The sequence below is a fragment of the Mesoplodon bidens genome (genome assembly GCF_964165515.1).
Source record: "Mesoplodon bidens genome assembly, chromosome: 15".
Taxonomy (NCBI): Eukaryota; Metazoa; Chordata; class Mammalia; order Artiodactyla; family Ziphiidae; genus Mesoplodon; species Mesoplodon bidens.
Genome location: NC_138171.1, coordinates 37643612 through 37658788, shown reverse-complemented (window position 1 = coordinate 37658788; position 15177 = coordinate 37643612). Strand labels below are relative to the sequence as shown.

At 48.8% G+C, this 15177-nt stretch overlaps 1 protein-coding gene across 2 annotated transcripts; it reads left to right on the top strand.

Moving 5' to 3' along the window:
• Positions 1-5506: 5506 nt before the first annotated feature.
• Positions 5507-13254, top strand: TBL2 (transducin beta like 2). 2 transcript variants are annotated; one of them, XR_014017549.1, is made up of 8 exons: positions 5507-5710; positions 7179-7309; positions 7570-7754; positions 8242-8393; positions 8723-8849; positions 9208-9360; positions 9600-10124; positions 12990-13254. XR_014017549.1 is itself a non-coding variant. In XM_081255637.1 (7 exons), exons 1-7 carry the CDS (start codon positions 5581-5583, stop codon positions 10060-10062), a joined length of 1341 nt encoding a protein of 446 aa, XP_081111763.1. In that variant the 5' UTR covers positions 5508-5580; the 3' UTR covers positions 10063-13254. The 2 variants fall into 2 exon arrangements, 1 of the variants encoding a protein (XP_081111763.1); XM_081255637.1 differs by having other exon boundaries at positions 5508-5710; positions 9600-13254.
• The last annotated feature ends 1923 nt before the right edge of the window (positions 13255-15177 follow it).

The window sequence follows — 15177 nt, the reverse complement described above, 5'->3', positions numbered from 1 at the left end:
AGAGGTTAACTAGCCCAAGTTTGCACAGTTTTTGAGGTGCCCACCCAGACTGTCTTGCTTCAGAGTTTCTGCTTTTAGCCACTTTTTACTGTGCAGGTGACAGATGTACCCAGCCTTTAGGTGGTATCTGCTGCTGCAGACAAAGGCTTGAAGAGGCTCTCTGAAAGGTAAATTCCTGGCAGTTTGTGTGCTGCTGTTTTCACCCACTCATCCTGCCAGGAAGGTCCCCATAAGACATCCCCTTGACCCTGTGTGCCACTCCAGAGGCCACCTTCCCTTAAGAGAGTCGTCTACACCTGCCTTCCCTCCTTCCCCTCCCGTCTGCCCCCAGCCCCCTGCCTTTGGGCTGCTCCTCCCTCCCCCACTTCCTCCCCAGCCTCACCCCTGCACAGACTCTGCTCTCTCCAAGGTCACTTGGCTCCCTTATTGCCAAATCCAACAACCACTTCGCAGTGCTCCTGGGCCTTCAGACCTCCTTCTTGAATCACTCTTTCCCTGCAGATCCAGAATTCTCGCCAGGCTCTCCTCCTCCCTGGCAGTGCCTCCCCAGTCCCTGCTGTGGGAGCCTCTTCTTCGGCCCACTGCCCTTCTCACTCTATGGCAAGCCCTGGACACTGCAATCCCCTTCAGCCTCTCTGCTGAGGCCTCCCTATTCTGTATCTGCGCTGCCCTCTCCCCAGAGGGACACAACCACGTATCTGACTGCCACCCTGACCTCCCCCTCTGAATTTTCCACAGCTCCCTTAACCCTGAAGGAGCCAAAATAGAACTCATCATTTCCAAGACTATAGCTCACATTCTTCCCCCTCCAACCTGAACCTGCCCAGGAAGGGTGCCCCCATCCAGACACTTGTGCCAACAGGAAACAGTCATCTTTGGCTCTTCCCTATACCCCACTGCCCTGTGGTGTGTTACCAAGGCCTGGCCAGTTTGTTGCAGGAGAGAATGGTCATGTCCCAGGTCACAGGTGAGTCCCTGGGATGGGTCACCAAGTGAGGGTCCTTGGCTTCGCACAGGAAAGAATTCAAGAGCGAGCCATAGTAAAGTGAAAACAGGTTTATTGAGAGAGGTACACATTCCATAGGCAGAATGTGGTCCGTCTCAGAAGGCAAGAGCAGCCCCAGGGCATGGGGTCGTCTCAGAAAATGAGAGCACCCCGAAATAAGGGGTGGTTAGTTTTTATGGGCTGGGTAACTTTATAGGCTAACGAGTGGGAGGTTTATTCCAACTATTTTGGGAAAGGGGCAGAGATTTCCAGGAATTGGACCACTGCCCACTGTTTGGCCTTTTATGGTTGGCCTTGGAACTGTCACGGTGCCTGGGAGTGTGTCATTTAGTATATGCTAATGTGTTACAATGAGCATATAGTGAGGCTCAAGGTCTACTGGAAGTTAAATCTTCCACTGTCTTGGGTCTAGTTGGTTCTAAGCAGTTTTTGTTGTATCCTCAATGGCTATGTCATCCTTTTAATGGTTGTGCCCTGCTCCCTTCCCTCTCGTCTCAAGTTGACCTCATAAGCATCCATACACATGGCCACCGCCCTGGTCTGACAGAATATCACTTTTTTTTGTTCTGTTTTTCTGTTTGTTTGTTTTTTTGGTTGCATTGGGTCTTCATTGCTGCGCGCGGGCTTTCTCTAGTTGCGGTGAGCGAGGGCTACTCTTTGTTGTGGTGTGCGGGATTCTCATTCTGGTGGCTTCTCTTGTTGCGGAGCACAGGCTGTAGGTGCACGGGCTTCAGTAGTTGTGGCATGTGGGCTCAGTAGTTGTAGCACATGGGCTTAGTTGCTCTGCGGCATGTGGGATCTTCCCAGACGAGGGCTCGAACCTGTGTCCCCTACATTGGCAGGTGGATTCTTAACCACCATGCCAGCAGGGAAGCCCAGAATATCACTTTTATGTAGACTCTTACATTAGCCTCTCGTATCCCTTACAGCTACAACTCAAACTTAAAAGTACATTTGAATAAGTTGGGCCTTTTAAAAATCTTCTTGAGCAGGTCTAGTCTAGGCCAATTAAATCAGAATCCCTGTCTGTGGGAATTAGACATAAGCTTTTTTTTTTTTTTTTTTTTTTTTTTTTGCGGTAGGTGGGCCTCTCACTGTTGTGGCCTCTCCCCTTGCGGAGCACAGGCTCCGGACGCGCAGGCTCAGCAGCCATGGCTCACGGGCCCAGCCGCTCTGCGGCATGTGGGATCTTCCCAGACCGGGGCACGAACCCGTGTCCCCTGCATCGGCAGGCGGACTCTCAACCACTGTGCCACCAGGGAAGCCCAGACATAAGCATTTTTAAAGGTGATTCCAATATGCATTCAAGGTTAAGAACCACTGTAATGGAGGCTTTGAGCTGCAAATAACCTACATCTGGGGCTCAAGTTAGTTTAAAGCATTGGTTCTTACACTTTAGCGTACATCAGAATCACTTAGCAAGCTTGTTAAAATACAGATTGCCAGGCCTCCACCTCCAGAATGTCTGACTCAGCAGATATGGGATGAAGTCTAAGAATTTGCATTTCTAATGATGCTGGTCCAGGGCCCACACTTTGAGAACCACTGCTTAAACAATGAGGAAATGTATCGTTTTACCTAACACAGAGGCCAGAGGTAGAGAGGCTCCAATCAATGCAAGGTGAATCTTCAATTGCAAATTGAAGTTGTGCTTCCATTGCTTCTCTGGCTCTTGCTTGCCTCTGATGAGGCCAGGTTTCTAGCAGATGGTCAAGGTGCTTTGTGACTGAGCCTTGCTATCCCTCCAGCCACACCTTTGCTCATGCTTTCCTTTCCCTCCTAGAATTCCCTTTTACCCTCTGTCTCCCCTGTCTAAATACCCATCCCTGAAGGTACAGCTGAAATCTCACTGCCCCTCAAAATCCATCGGCAGATCTCCCTCCCTGACCTGCCCAGTTTTCCCCTCTTCTGTCATTACTAACGTCCTTCTGAGTGTTAGCCTTGGATTCCAGCTGGGCTGTAGGAACTTGAGGGTAAGAGCAAGGCCCTTACCACAGCCCAGTGGCAAGGTGGGAAGGATAAGGATCTTGGAGTGTAGCAGACCCCAGTTTGACTCTGGTTCTATCCCTGGCTTCCTTGTTGACCTGGGGTAAGCTACTTGACCTGAGCCTAGTTGTGTGGTTTTTTGGTTTGTTTTGGTTAAAGTTATTTCATGGCCTCACTTGTCTTAAAGACCACTATAAAGATCAACTGAACTTACAATGTAAAAGAACCTGGTAGTCTCAGCTGAGCCGTAGCCCTACTCTTGCTTGTCCCCCACATCGATAGACTGGAGTCACAGACCTGCACGTGTTCCCAGGTTCACTCTTTATCTGTGTCACCTCTGGAAAATCACTTAATGAGCATCTCCTAGAGCATCAGTCCCCTAATCTGTGGGGTGGGAATGTGAGAAGATTAAATGGAATGCAAAGCTCCTGGATCAATAAATGTCACCTGCAAAATGCTTGGTGAATGAAATTCTGAAACGTACCACTTTATCTCTAGGAGAAAGTGGTTCATGGCTGGGCCTTCGGTTCTAAATAGCAAATTAAGGAGGAAAAGCCCCAGAATGCTCTGGACACCCCCTCCTAGCCCTCTCCACCCCACTGCCCACAGCTGAGTCAATGCCAGTCTCCCCTTCTCCCCTCACCAAGGACAAAAGGGAAGGAAATGAGGCCACTTCACTTGCTCTCTGACTGGATCTGTCTCCTCACCCGAGGTTGTAGGTGAATCTGTCTGTCATCTAGTCTCTGCAGCAGCCTCTGTCCTCATAGGATCCTTCTAAAGGCCAGAGGACCTGCACTGCCAAGAAGGGCTCCCTGGTGGCCATGGAAACGTTTGAATCTGGCATCCCTGACCCTGGCATTTCGACTCGCTCTGGGTTGTGGGCCTGGGAGGCCCACGGAGCATGCTTGTTCTGGGAATATTCCCTCTCCAGCTAGTCTGCTCCAAATTCTATCACTAGTCTTTCAGAATATCCCTTTTTTTTTGGTGAATAAACTCTGTAGATGGTGTTAATGCCAATTTCCTGTTTTGTTTTGTTTTGTTTTTAATTGGGTGCTGTCTCAATTATCCTTTATTTGTAGTTTACCTTGAATTACTCTGGTAACCTATTGAGGGTTTTTTTTTTTTCTCCAATTCGCGCTGTCTCGGCGCACGTACGTGTCACCAGCTCTTTTTTTTTTTTTAATTAATTAATTAATTTATTTATTTATTTATGGCTGTGTTGGGTCTTCGTTTCTGTGCGAGGGCTTTCTCTAGTTGTGGCAAGTGGGGGCCACTCCTCATCGCGGTGCGCGGGCCTCTCACTATCGGGCCTCTCACTATCGCGGCCTCTCTTGTTGCGGAGCACAGGCTCCAGACGCACAGGCTCAGTAATTGTGGCTTATGGGGCCAGCTGCTCCGTGGCATGTGGGATCTTCCCAGACCAGGGCTCGAACCCGTGTGTCCTGCATTGGCAGGCGGAATCTCAACCACTGCGCCACCAGGGAAGCCCCCAATTTCCTGGTTTTTATATTGCACTATAGTTATGCAAGATGTTACCATTGGGGGAACCTGGGTAAAGGATACACGGAACCTTCCTCTTCATTTTTTTTCCCAACTACCTGTGAATCTATAATTATTTCAAAATTAAAAGTGTCTTGTTTAAAATCACCTTTTCGATTTCCTTTCTCTCCCAGGCCACCCCGAGTCCAGGCTCTTATCACCTACCTCCCTCTTGGACCCTTGCAACCACCTCTTGGTTTTCCTTTTGTCTTTGGTCTTGGCACACACTAGTCCATCCGAAGAATCTCCAAGATCCCCATTTTGAGCTATCTCACCCTGAAATAACTACCAGAATCTACTCTCTGTTTGCTGGATTGAGCTGGCACTCAAGGCCCTCCAGACCTTTCCAATCTTACCTCTTTTTTTTTTTTTTTTTTGGCCCATGCCGCGAGGTTTGCAGACTCTTAGCTCTCCGACCAGGGATCGAGCCTGTGTCCCCTGCAATGGAAGCGTGGAGTCCTAACCACTGGACTGCCAGGGAATTCCCTTACCTGCTACTTTTTATTTTGCTCATGCCCTGCCTCCACACAGCATCCTCCTGCTCAGGAGGATGAGGCTGTCCCACCTCCTAATTCCAGAAATACCCTTTCCCTTCTCCATTAATAGTAAAAGCCCATCTGAATTTCCCCTGATACTAAGAAGACTTTCCCACCGGTTGAATGGAAGTAATAATTGGTCCCATGTCTCCTTGAAAGGATCCAATGTGATGACGACTGGAATAACGCCTTTAATAACGATTATCAGTAAATTCTTCAAGGGGAGGCCTGAGCAGAGACTGCATTACCGGCCCCCTATCCTGTGAGGCCACACAGCCGCAATGGCCAGACCCCCTTAAATAGCCAGGCCGCGTCCTTCCGGACGCCCGACGGTCAGGCCCCGCCCCTCGGGACGCTCCAACAACAGGCCCCGCCCCCGGAGACGGGCCAACGACTAGGCCGCGCCCCTCGGGACGCACTAACGGCCAGGCCCCGCCCCGCGTGCGTGCACCGCCCCACGGAGACGTGCAGGCCCTCGCGAGGCCAGAGGCTGAGGTGGCAGTAACTGCCGACATGGAGCTGCTGGAGATGCCGGAGCTGATGGGGCTGTCGCTGTTGCTCGGGCTGCTGGCCCTGGTGGCGACGGCGGCGGTTGCGCGGGGGTGGCTGCGCGCGGAGCAGGAGACGTACGGCCGGTCCGCAGGTTAGTGGGGCGGGAGCGCGTGGGGGCGACCCGCCGGACCTGTCGCTCCCGGCCTCCCCGGGGTCCGACCGGCCGTTTTGGCCTGCGGGGGTGCCAGAGATCCCCCCCTCCCTCCGGCCTCAGTTTCTTCTCTTGGGACATCAGTTTCACTTCGGGACGACCTGTTAGAACCTAGGCCCCGCGCTGCCGAGCTCTCCGTGGCCGACGCTAAGCCGCCTTCCCTCGGAGCCTGAGCTTCTCCCCGGGGCTGCTGCGGGGGCGCTAGGAAACTCTCCAGCGCGCTCCTTGATCGTTATTTTCTGAAAACGGGGAGGAGGGGACGGACATTCATTTGTGAACGCTCTGGTTCCCCGACATGCAGCATTTATTGAGTACCTGCTACCTCCTGTAGGCTTTGGGGTCTTTTCCTTTAGGGAGTCCAATGTCGGGTAAAAAAGAACAGGTGAAAATGTAAGTGAAAAATATAGTGTAGTAGGTTTCATAGGAAGGTCAGTACTAGACACAGGAAACCCAAGGGTGGGAGTGGTCAGCCCTGCTTTTGACCGTGGGCGGAGGGGGTGTCAAGTAGGGAACGCTTGACATGGGGTCTTGAAGGATAGACGTGTAAGAGCTTGCCAGGAGGCCAAGAGAGGGCGAATATTCCTGGCAATGGCAACATGCGTGAAGCCAAGGAGTCCTGGAACAGCATTTGGTTTGACTGTAGTGTGAGGGGAGAGGGGAGGGCTTGTTAGACAAGGCTGGAGAGGCAAGCGGAGGGCAGGCAGATTTGTCTTTGTATGTGGCCTCAGGAGCTTTCTTCCTGTAGGAATTGAGGAGCATCTGTAGCGATCTAACACATGCCAGCTTTGCTCCTGGCCTGATTTTCAAGTAAATTAGCTATTTGCTACAAAAATGACTGGCACCATTTCCAGCACACGGGATGTACTGAACTCACGTCAACTACCTCTCACCTCTGGGTTCTCTCTGGGATTCCTTTGAGCCATTTAATGCTTGTGTTGGGTATTGTGCTTGTCATTTTGTATATATTATCTCACCCAATTCTCAACTTCTCTTTTAGAAAACCAAGGCCCAGGGCAGTTACCTGAGATCAGGGTCACTAGATTCCGGTGTGCACATTATCCCCCACTTAGAGATGTCTGGCCAAGAATCTGCATTCCACTGGCCATTCTGTGTACTTGCTGAGCTGTGCCTGCCCAGAGAGGGCGCCTCTTCTGATGTGCAACGAGGTGCTATATGGTTATGTTATATACACTAACAGCAAGCAGCCTCCTCAAGATCACTCAGTGGTAGAGATGCAGTCCAAACCCAGGTCTGATTCCAAAGCCTCTGTTTTTTCCCATATCACTCTCTTCTTGAGGACAGGGGCCATATCTGGTCATCTCTTGTGCCTCCATTCAGTGCCAATCATAGGTGGTCAGTAAGTGCTTATTGAGTGTGAATGGACGAATGACATGGGCCTTCCTTATAGGCCAAAAAGCAAATGGATTTCCACCTGACAAGTCCTTGAGATCCAAGAAGCAGAAACAACATCAGCGGATTCACAAGGAAAAGCCTCAGCAACACAACTTCACCCACCGCCTCCTGGCTGCAACATTGAAGGTATGTGGTGCCCATGCACAGGACATGTATACAAAGACTCACACCCCCGTAGACTTTTCCGTTGTAGTATTCTGTGCATGTTACAGACCCCTCTGCCTCTGACCAAAATCAGTGGGGATGCCCCATCCTATCCCTTCTCATCACATCCCATCAGCAGCTTGCTGGTAATCTAAGCAACAGGGCTCCAGAATCATGGCTGCATGGGTTTCCCCATTTGCCCAAGGGGTTCCTGTTCATACTTGCTGCAACTCTTCCCCTAGAGCCACAGTGGGAACATATCTTGCATGGACTTTAGCAGCAATGGCAAGTACCTGGCCACCTGTGCAGATGACCGTACCATCCGCATCTGGAGCACCAAGGACTTCCTGCAGCGGGAGCACCGCAGCATGAGAGCAAATGTGGAGCTGGACCATGCCGTCCTGGTGCGCTTCAGCCCTGACTGCAGGTGGGACAGGATGGAGCCCCAGGTTTGCCTGCAGAAGCCCTGACCCAGGCTTATGTCCCTCCCATACCTTGTTTGGGGTAGTGAGGGGGGACCCAGGGTCTCCCTTGAGGTGGCAGAAAGGGAACATCCAGACAGCTTCAACACTGCCTGAGGCTCCTTGGAGGGCTACGGAGCTACATAGCAAGGAAGCAGAGAGGGGAAGATCTGTTCCTCCTTGGGAAGTACCAAAGCCTGACTTCCAGAGTAGTCTTGGAAGATCTAATGGTTTTCTAAACCCTAGAGAGAAGCTAAAGGAGCCAGAGCTATGAGAGACTTACCTTGTAAGGAGTTTTAAGAGATTTTGAATTAAGGGTTTAAGTTGTGAGGCTGGACTATAAGTCCTGAAGGGAGATCTTGATTTTCCTCAGAGCCTGCCTAGCATAGGACCTGGCACACACAGGTCTCCGTGCCCAAAGGAGTGAGAGACTTGTCTGCTCCCTGTCTCTAGAGCATTCATCGTCTGGCTGGCTAACGGAGATACCCTCCGTGTCTTCAAGATGACCAAGCGAGAGGATGGGGGCTATATTTTCACGGCCACCCCAGAGGACTTTCCTAAAAAGCACAAGGCAGCCGTCATCAACATTGGCATTGCTGACACAGGTGAGGCATTCAGAGGATGGAGCTTGCCCAAGGCAAGAGGGAATGGACCCAGTTTTACTTACTGAGTGAGCGAATGCAGCCTGAGAATTATGCTTAGCCCCAGTGTGACAAAAAGGGCCCTGGCTCTGGGCTCCCCTGGAGTCCTGGGAGTCACAGCAAGTCCCCTGGGGGAGGCATGTAATAGCCACAGTCTTCAGCCAAATCCTTATCTGTGGTGACCCTTGGCTTGGGAGGGAAGCTTGGATACATTACACTGGGCAGCAGACGCCTTCATAAGTCAGTCGATCAGGTCATGGACCTCAGCTCATGGCACTCCTCTCGCCCTTCAGGGAAGTTCATCATGACTGCTTCCAGTGACACAACTATCCTTATCTGGAATCTGAAAGGTCAGGTGCTGTCTACCATCAACACCAACCAGATGCACAATACCTTTGCTACTATATCCCCTTGTAGCAGGTGAGGAAGGAGGGACTTGGGCCTCGGGCATGGGCAGAGGTTGGGGCTGGGGGGCCGGGGACAGAGCAGAGAGCCAGCTTCAGAGAGCAGAAGGGGCAGGCAGTGTGGAATCAGGACACCTCGATTCAAGTCCTTAGTCTCTATTTCTTCATCCATAGTTTTCAAGAGGTTGGGGTGGGGGTACTATTATCTTACAGCCTGGCTGTGAGGATGGACTGAGATCATGTATAAAAGCAGTTTTCAAAGGTAGTGTTTTAGGTACAAGATTAATTAACTTACTCAGGAAAAAGTTTTGGCGGATTTGCAGAAAAAGATGCCCTTAAAATTAAGTTTTAACGCAACCTGGGTTGTATGGCAGGTTTGTGGCCTCATGTGGCTTCACCCCAGATGTAAAAGTTTGGGAAGTCTGCTTTGGGAAAAAAGGGGACTTCCAGGAGGTTGTGCGAGCCTTTGAACTGAAGGGCCACTCTGCAGCCGTCCACTTCTCCGCTTTCTCCAATGACTCCCGGAGGTGAGTGACTCCTCTCTGATTTCTTACCCATGACTTGCAGCCCCTCTTGGCGTCCAGGATCCTTCTGCCGTTCTCTGCAGCGGCTCTGAAGTGGGGCGGGGAGGGGCGCGGTGCCTGGCCCTCAGCAGGAAGTAGACGTAGCAGTGGAATTGGCTTCCTAGCTGGCGTCCCTAGGGCTGTCCCAGTGCCCTCCCCTCCAGGGTATGCTGGGGCTAGAGCCGTGACTTTCCCTGCTGCAGGATGGCCTCTGTCTCCAAGGATGGTACATGGAAACTGTGGGACACAGATGTGGAATACAAGAAGCAGCAGGACCCCTACTTGCTGAGGACAGGCCGTTTTGAAGAAGCAAGCACCATGCCATGCCGCCTGGCACTCTCGCCTGACGCCCAGGTTTTGGCTTTGGCCAGTGGCACCAGTATTCATCTCTATAACACCCGGCGGGGTGAGAAGGAGGAGTGCTTCGAGCGGGTCCATGGGGAGTGTATCAGTGACTTGTCCTTTGACGTCACTGGCCGGCTTCTGGCCTCCTGTGGGGACCGCGCAGTGCGGCTCTTCCACAACACCCCTGGCTACCGGGCAGTGGTGGAAGAAATGCAGGGCCTCCTCAAGCGGGCCTCCAATGAGAGCACCCGCCAGAGGCTACAGCAGCAGCTGACGCAGGCCCAGGAGGCCCTGAAGAGCCTGGGTGCCTTGAGGAAATGACTCTGGGAGGGCACAGCAGGAAGGATCTGGCCTTCTGCCTTCGCTGCCGCGGCTTTTCCCAGGTACTCCCCAGCTGGAAGCCTTTTGAAGGGGGTGTGCTGATTTTCTTAATGGTGACTCCTCTCTCCTTTTTCCCATTGAAACTATTCTTGCCTACTTAGATCTCTCTCTCTTCTTGCTGGTGTGTCTCCTGGCCTTACTTGACCTCCCAGGCCAACGACCAAGGTGCTTCTCTTTTTCCTGGGCCCAAGGGGTGGAATCTGTCTTCACCAGGCACTGAGGAGAGTGGTAATTAGAAGAGAAAGAGAGAACATGGTCTTTGACCTTGTGGCAACACACCCTGCTATCCAAAGAAGCGTGTAATTGTGGGACTTCCCTGATGGTCCAGTGGTTAAGACTCTGTGCTCCCAATGCAGGGGGCCTGGGTTTGATCCCTGGTCGGGGAACTAAGAAAAAAAAAAAAAGACAAGCTTGTAATTGTGGAGGCAAAACCTAGGGAACACCTGAGTACTAACCAGCAGTCTTGCAGGGAAGGGAGATTGGGATATCTTCCAATTCCATAACTGTGGTATGGCTCAGGGAAAGGCTGATCTTAACCCAGCAAAGCGCCTAACTTCATCAAAAAGTGATTAAGGGATTTCATTCTGTGCCTCAGTTTTCTTATTTGTGAAATGGAGAATAATTATCTCTTGACCTCGTTACAAAGATGTTGTGAGAGTATGAAGTCCCTAGATTTGGAAGAAAAGTAGAAAAGAGTCATAACATATGTTGCCTGTTGTCCCATATCAGTTATTAACTACTGGGTGAAAACAGGGCAATTTGAAACTCAATTAGAAAGAAACATATCCCTTGCGAAGGCCAAGTTTCTGGGACTTGATCATACATTTCATATCTGGTTCTGCTTTAAGTTGTGTGGGAGAATCACAGAATCCCGAGATAGGGCTCTTCTCTTCCAGTAGGTTATATCCTGTTTGAGGAGAACTTCTTTTCAGTTCACCAAACATTTGAGTGCCTACTCTGTGCCTAGCACGCAGCACTGGGCCCTGGAGATAAGTATGAATAAGACATGGTTTCTGCCATCAAAGGTGGCTGGTGAGAGAGAGGTTCACATGTCTGTGAAGTGCTTTTGTTAGTTTATTCATAGCTGGAGAAGGCTGTTGTAAAAGTCAAAGCGAGAGAGAGGATTGAATCAGGACAGAGGCAACGAATATGGAGTTGAAGTTGAAGGGTAGATTTGATAGATTAGGTATTTCCAAGTTCAAATTTTGGGACTTTGAGGACTGCTTGGATGTGAGATGGAAATGAGGAATCTTAGGAAGACTTGAGCCTAGGGAAAATTTACTCATCCAGAACAAATTCTTCCTCCCTCTCCCTAAAACTGGGACCTCTGCTAGTCACCCCAACTCATAGAGATATTTGAACAAGTCACAACCTTGGAGTTACCCTTAGTTACTCCCTCTTCATACTCTCTCCGCCCTACTGCAGTACTGCCGTCCACTCCACCAGAAAATTCTTTTGGTTACATTCCAGTTTATATCCTGGATCTGCTACCTCTCTCCATCTTTTCTGTTACCATCCTGGTCCTAGCCACTGTCGCCTACTGGACTGCTATAACATAGCTTCCTCATTGGCCTCCCTACTTCCTCTTTTGCCTCATTAAGTCACTTTTCTACGTAGCAGGGTGATCTTTTAAAAATGTAAACCAGATCACATTGTTCCCAAGTTAAAACCCTGAAAAGACTCCCCATCACAGCTGGAATAAAATCCAAAACTCTCACCATGGCCTACAAGGTCCTATGTAATCTGGCTTCTTCCTTCCTCCGTGACCTTGTTACCACTTTCCCAGCCACCCCAGCCTTGCTGTTCTTTCACCAAGCCAAGTTATTTCCAGCCTCAAGGGGGACTTGTGCCTATGCTTTTTCCCTCTGCTTAGAAGCATTTTTTTACTTCTGTTGGCAGTCTTGTCATGCCTGTCATAATTCAGTTCTCAGTTTCAATTATACTTGAGAGAAACCCTCCCTGACCACCCAATCTGAAGTAGCCCTTTCCACCAATCATATCACATCCATCACATTAGCTTATTTTATTTTATTTTGCATTACTTAATGCTATCTGAAATTATCTTGTTTGGATATTTGTTGGCTTCAGGGGTTTTCAGTTTAAATGCTTATGGATGTCAAGTGGGTAATATAAGTGGGTGATTTGGGCCACAGTCGTCTGGGTGTAAGACAGTAGGAAATGGTGGGAACTGAAGTGATCTCTAGGGGGCATGTGTCCTGGGTAAAGGGCAGGCGTGGCTGCAACTTAATATTCAGGATTCCCGCAGAAGTTGCCTGTTTCAGAGAAGCTAGAAGTTGACAATTCATTATAAACAGAAAAACTTAGGCACTGTAGGGACCAAACAGAATGCTACTGTGGGCAGGATGCAGACCAGCAGTCTCATTGGCAGCTTCTGGATTGTTCATTAACCCACTGGAATATGACAAGAAGCCTTGTCTGTCTGATTTGCTCTGTATCCCACACACGGTACCTGGGATAGAGTAAGCACTCAATAAATGTTGAACTCAAACCAGGGCAGTTGACAGAAATTTCAGTACCCTCTGTGTATTGTGGTTTTATGTTCCTAAGAATAGACTTGTGATGGATAATACTATGCACCTGGGTCCTGGTGAATACTTGCTTTCTGATTGTTTGAAGAATGATACTAAAACACTTTGCATATCTGCTTGGCTCTGGCTTTACTCTCATATATCCAGGAGAGGAAGTGACCACAGAATGTTGAGTTACGGAAGTCAGAAGTCTTCAGTTCCAATTTCAGCTGGGGCACTTACTGACTTGAGACCATGAACAGACAGATCACTTGACCTCTCTGAGTTTGTTTCCTCATCTGTAAAATGGGAATAAATCCTGTCCTTTGTGCTTTGCAGGGCTTTGAATTTCTAATAAGATGAATGAAAGCACTACAAAAAAGTCATTACAGAGACTTCCTGAGGACAGAAAGCTCCTCTCACTAAAGATGAGGCTGCTTCTCTTGTAAGCATGGAGAAGTTACCTGGATATTCATGTAGCCTAGAGGCCACCATGTTATTTTGGTTAAAAATCCTTGTGTGTGAAAGCAGTGTTAATACTTTAATATTACTATTTCAATGTCTGTGGGTTTGAAATTTTTCAAAATAAAAATTTGGGAAAATATTTTTAAATGGTGGTTTATAGATTATTTTTATCAGTCATCAAAAATAGAAAAAAATATTTAAACCACAGAAGTGCACATCTAAACGCCTGTTGATAGTCTTCATCAATTTCAATTAAGGTAATGAGAATACTCTTATTTAAAAGATGTTCTGGGGGATTCCCTGCCTGTTCAGTGGTTAGGACTCCGTGCTTCCACTGCAAGGGGCACGGGTTCGATCCCGGGTTGGAGAACTAAGATCCCACAAGCTGCACTGTGCAGCCAAAAAACAAAAGATGTTCTGCAATTAGAGATTATAGGAGGTAAGTAGGAAGCACATACTCTGGTGATGAGTTATCAATGATGATAGGTTGAGACTTCCCTGGTGGCCCAGTGGTTAAGACTCTGTGCTCCCAATGCAGGGGGCCCGGGTTCGATCCCTGGTCAGGGAGCTAGATCCCACATGCATGCCGCAACTAAGAGTTCATATGCCACAGCTGAGGAGCCTGCCTGCTGCAACTAAGACCTGGTACAACCAAATAAATATTTTTAAAAAATGATTATAGGTTATATCAGAGACCCAACATTGCCCCAAATTGGCCACATATCTAGAAACAATAACTTGGGATTCATGTTCTCCTCTAAAAAATTCCAGAAATATGAGTCTTCCAGGTGATCCTGGCTTGTTTTGAGCGCACAGCTCTTGAGGCTGAGGCCCACTGATAGAACAGGTTGGCACTGCAGAATCAACCACAGCAATTGAAAGCATGATTCATATACACAAACCTGGGAATGTCTTCTTGAGATTGTAACTGTATGTCCAAGTCTTCATTTCTTCAAGCTTCCAACTCTGATCCCAGGGTTCAGGGCAATTGGAAAATGAGTGTGGTTTCCATTTGCTTTCTATTCAGTATACATACCCAGTTTGAGTCCATTTGCATTTTCTTGGTCACATTAATAGTGGCTAACATTGATTGCGAAGCCTTCAATCCCTACCAACTCACTATTGTTTTTGCCTCAGCAAAACCCAGTAACCAACCACATCTTAGTTTTTATTTGATGGAAGTCCCACTTCCCCAAATCTTAATCTGTACAATTTATAGGGGATAGACCCAGACCCTCCATGGTGGGCATATAACCAATCAGCATATTCCTGGACTTTGCCAGAACTTTAGAAAAGTGAAAATATGTTTAATTTTCTGCTGGGATTGCTTAGTAAGCTGAATGTAAAGAAACTATGTGTAGTCCTGTCCAAGAATGAAGCCAACACAGGAAAGCAGCCAAAGATGTAGAGAGGTGTTGTGCTGAGGATGCTGCTTGTTTAGACAGCTGGATCCAGACACACCTGAGGTTGCCACCACTGGACTGTCAGTTATAAGAGCCAATAAATTCCTGTTTATGATTGTCCGTTCGAGTTGGGATACTCTTACTTGCAACTGAGAGAGCCTTACATCAGTATTATTAGAGTCCAAGTAAATTGCCCAAAAGGCACATAACCAATAAATGGCTGGCCCAGATCTTTAAGTTTAGGCCTATCTAGTACAAAAATACATTCCTTTAGGGAATTCCTTGGCAGTCCAGTGGTTACGACTCTGCACTTTCACTGCCGAGGGCATGGGTTCAGTCCCTGGTCGGGGAACTAAGATCCCACAAGCTGTGTGGCCCAGCCAAAAAAAAAATTAAAAGAATAAATTCCTTTCATTTGCAAAGCCAGAGGCAAGAATACAAATGAAGGCCCACATGCCATGCCATGTCTTAATATTTCTTATAAATTAAGCTGAGCTCAAATATGTTCTGTCCTCCTACCTTCATATAACTTCCTGGAAGGCCAAGTTCAAATTTAGAATTCTCAGACTGAGGTCTGTGCCACAAAGTGTTGTCAAAGCCAACCATCCCATGATCGAGGCCGTCCCCCTCTTCCCACCTGATTCTTTCCCACATTGCAA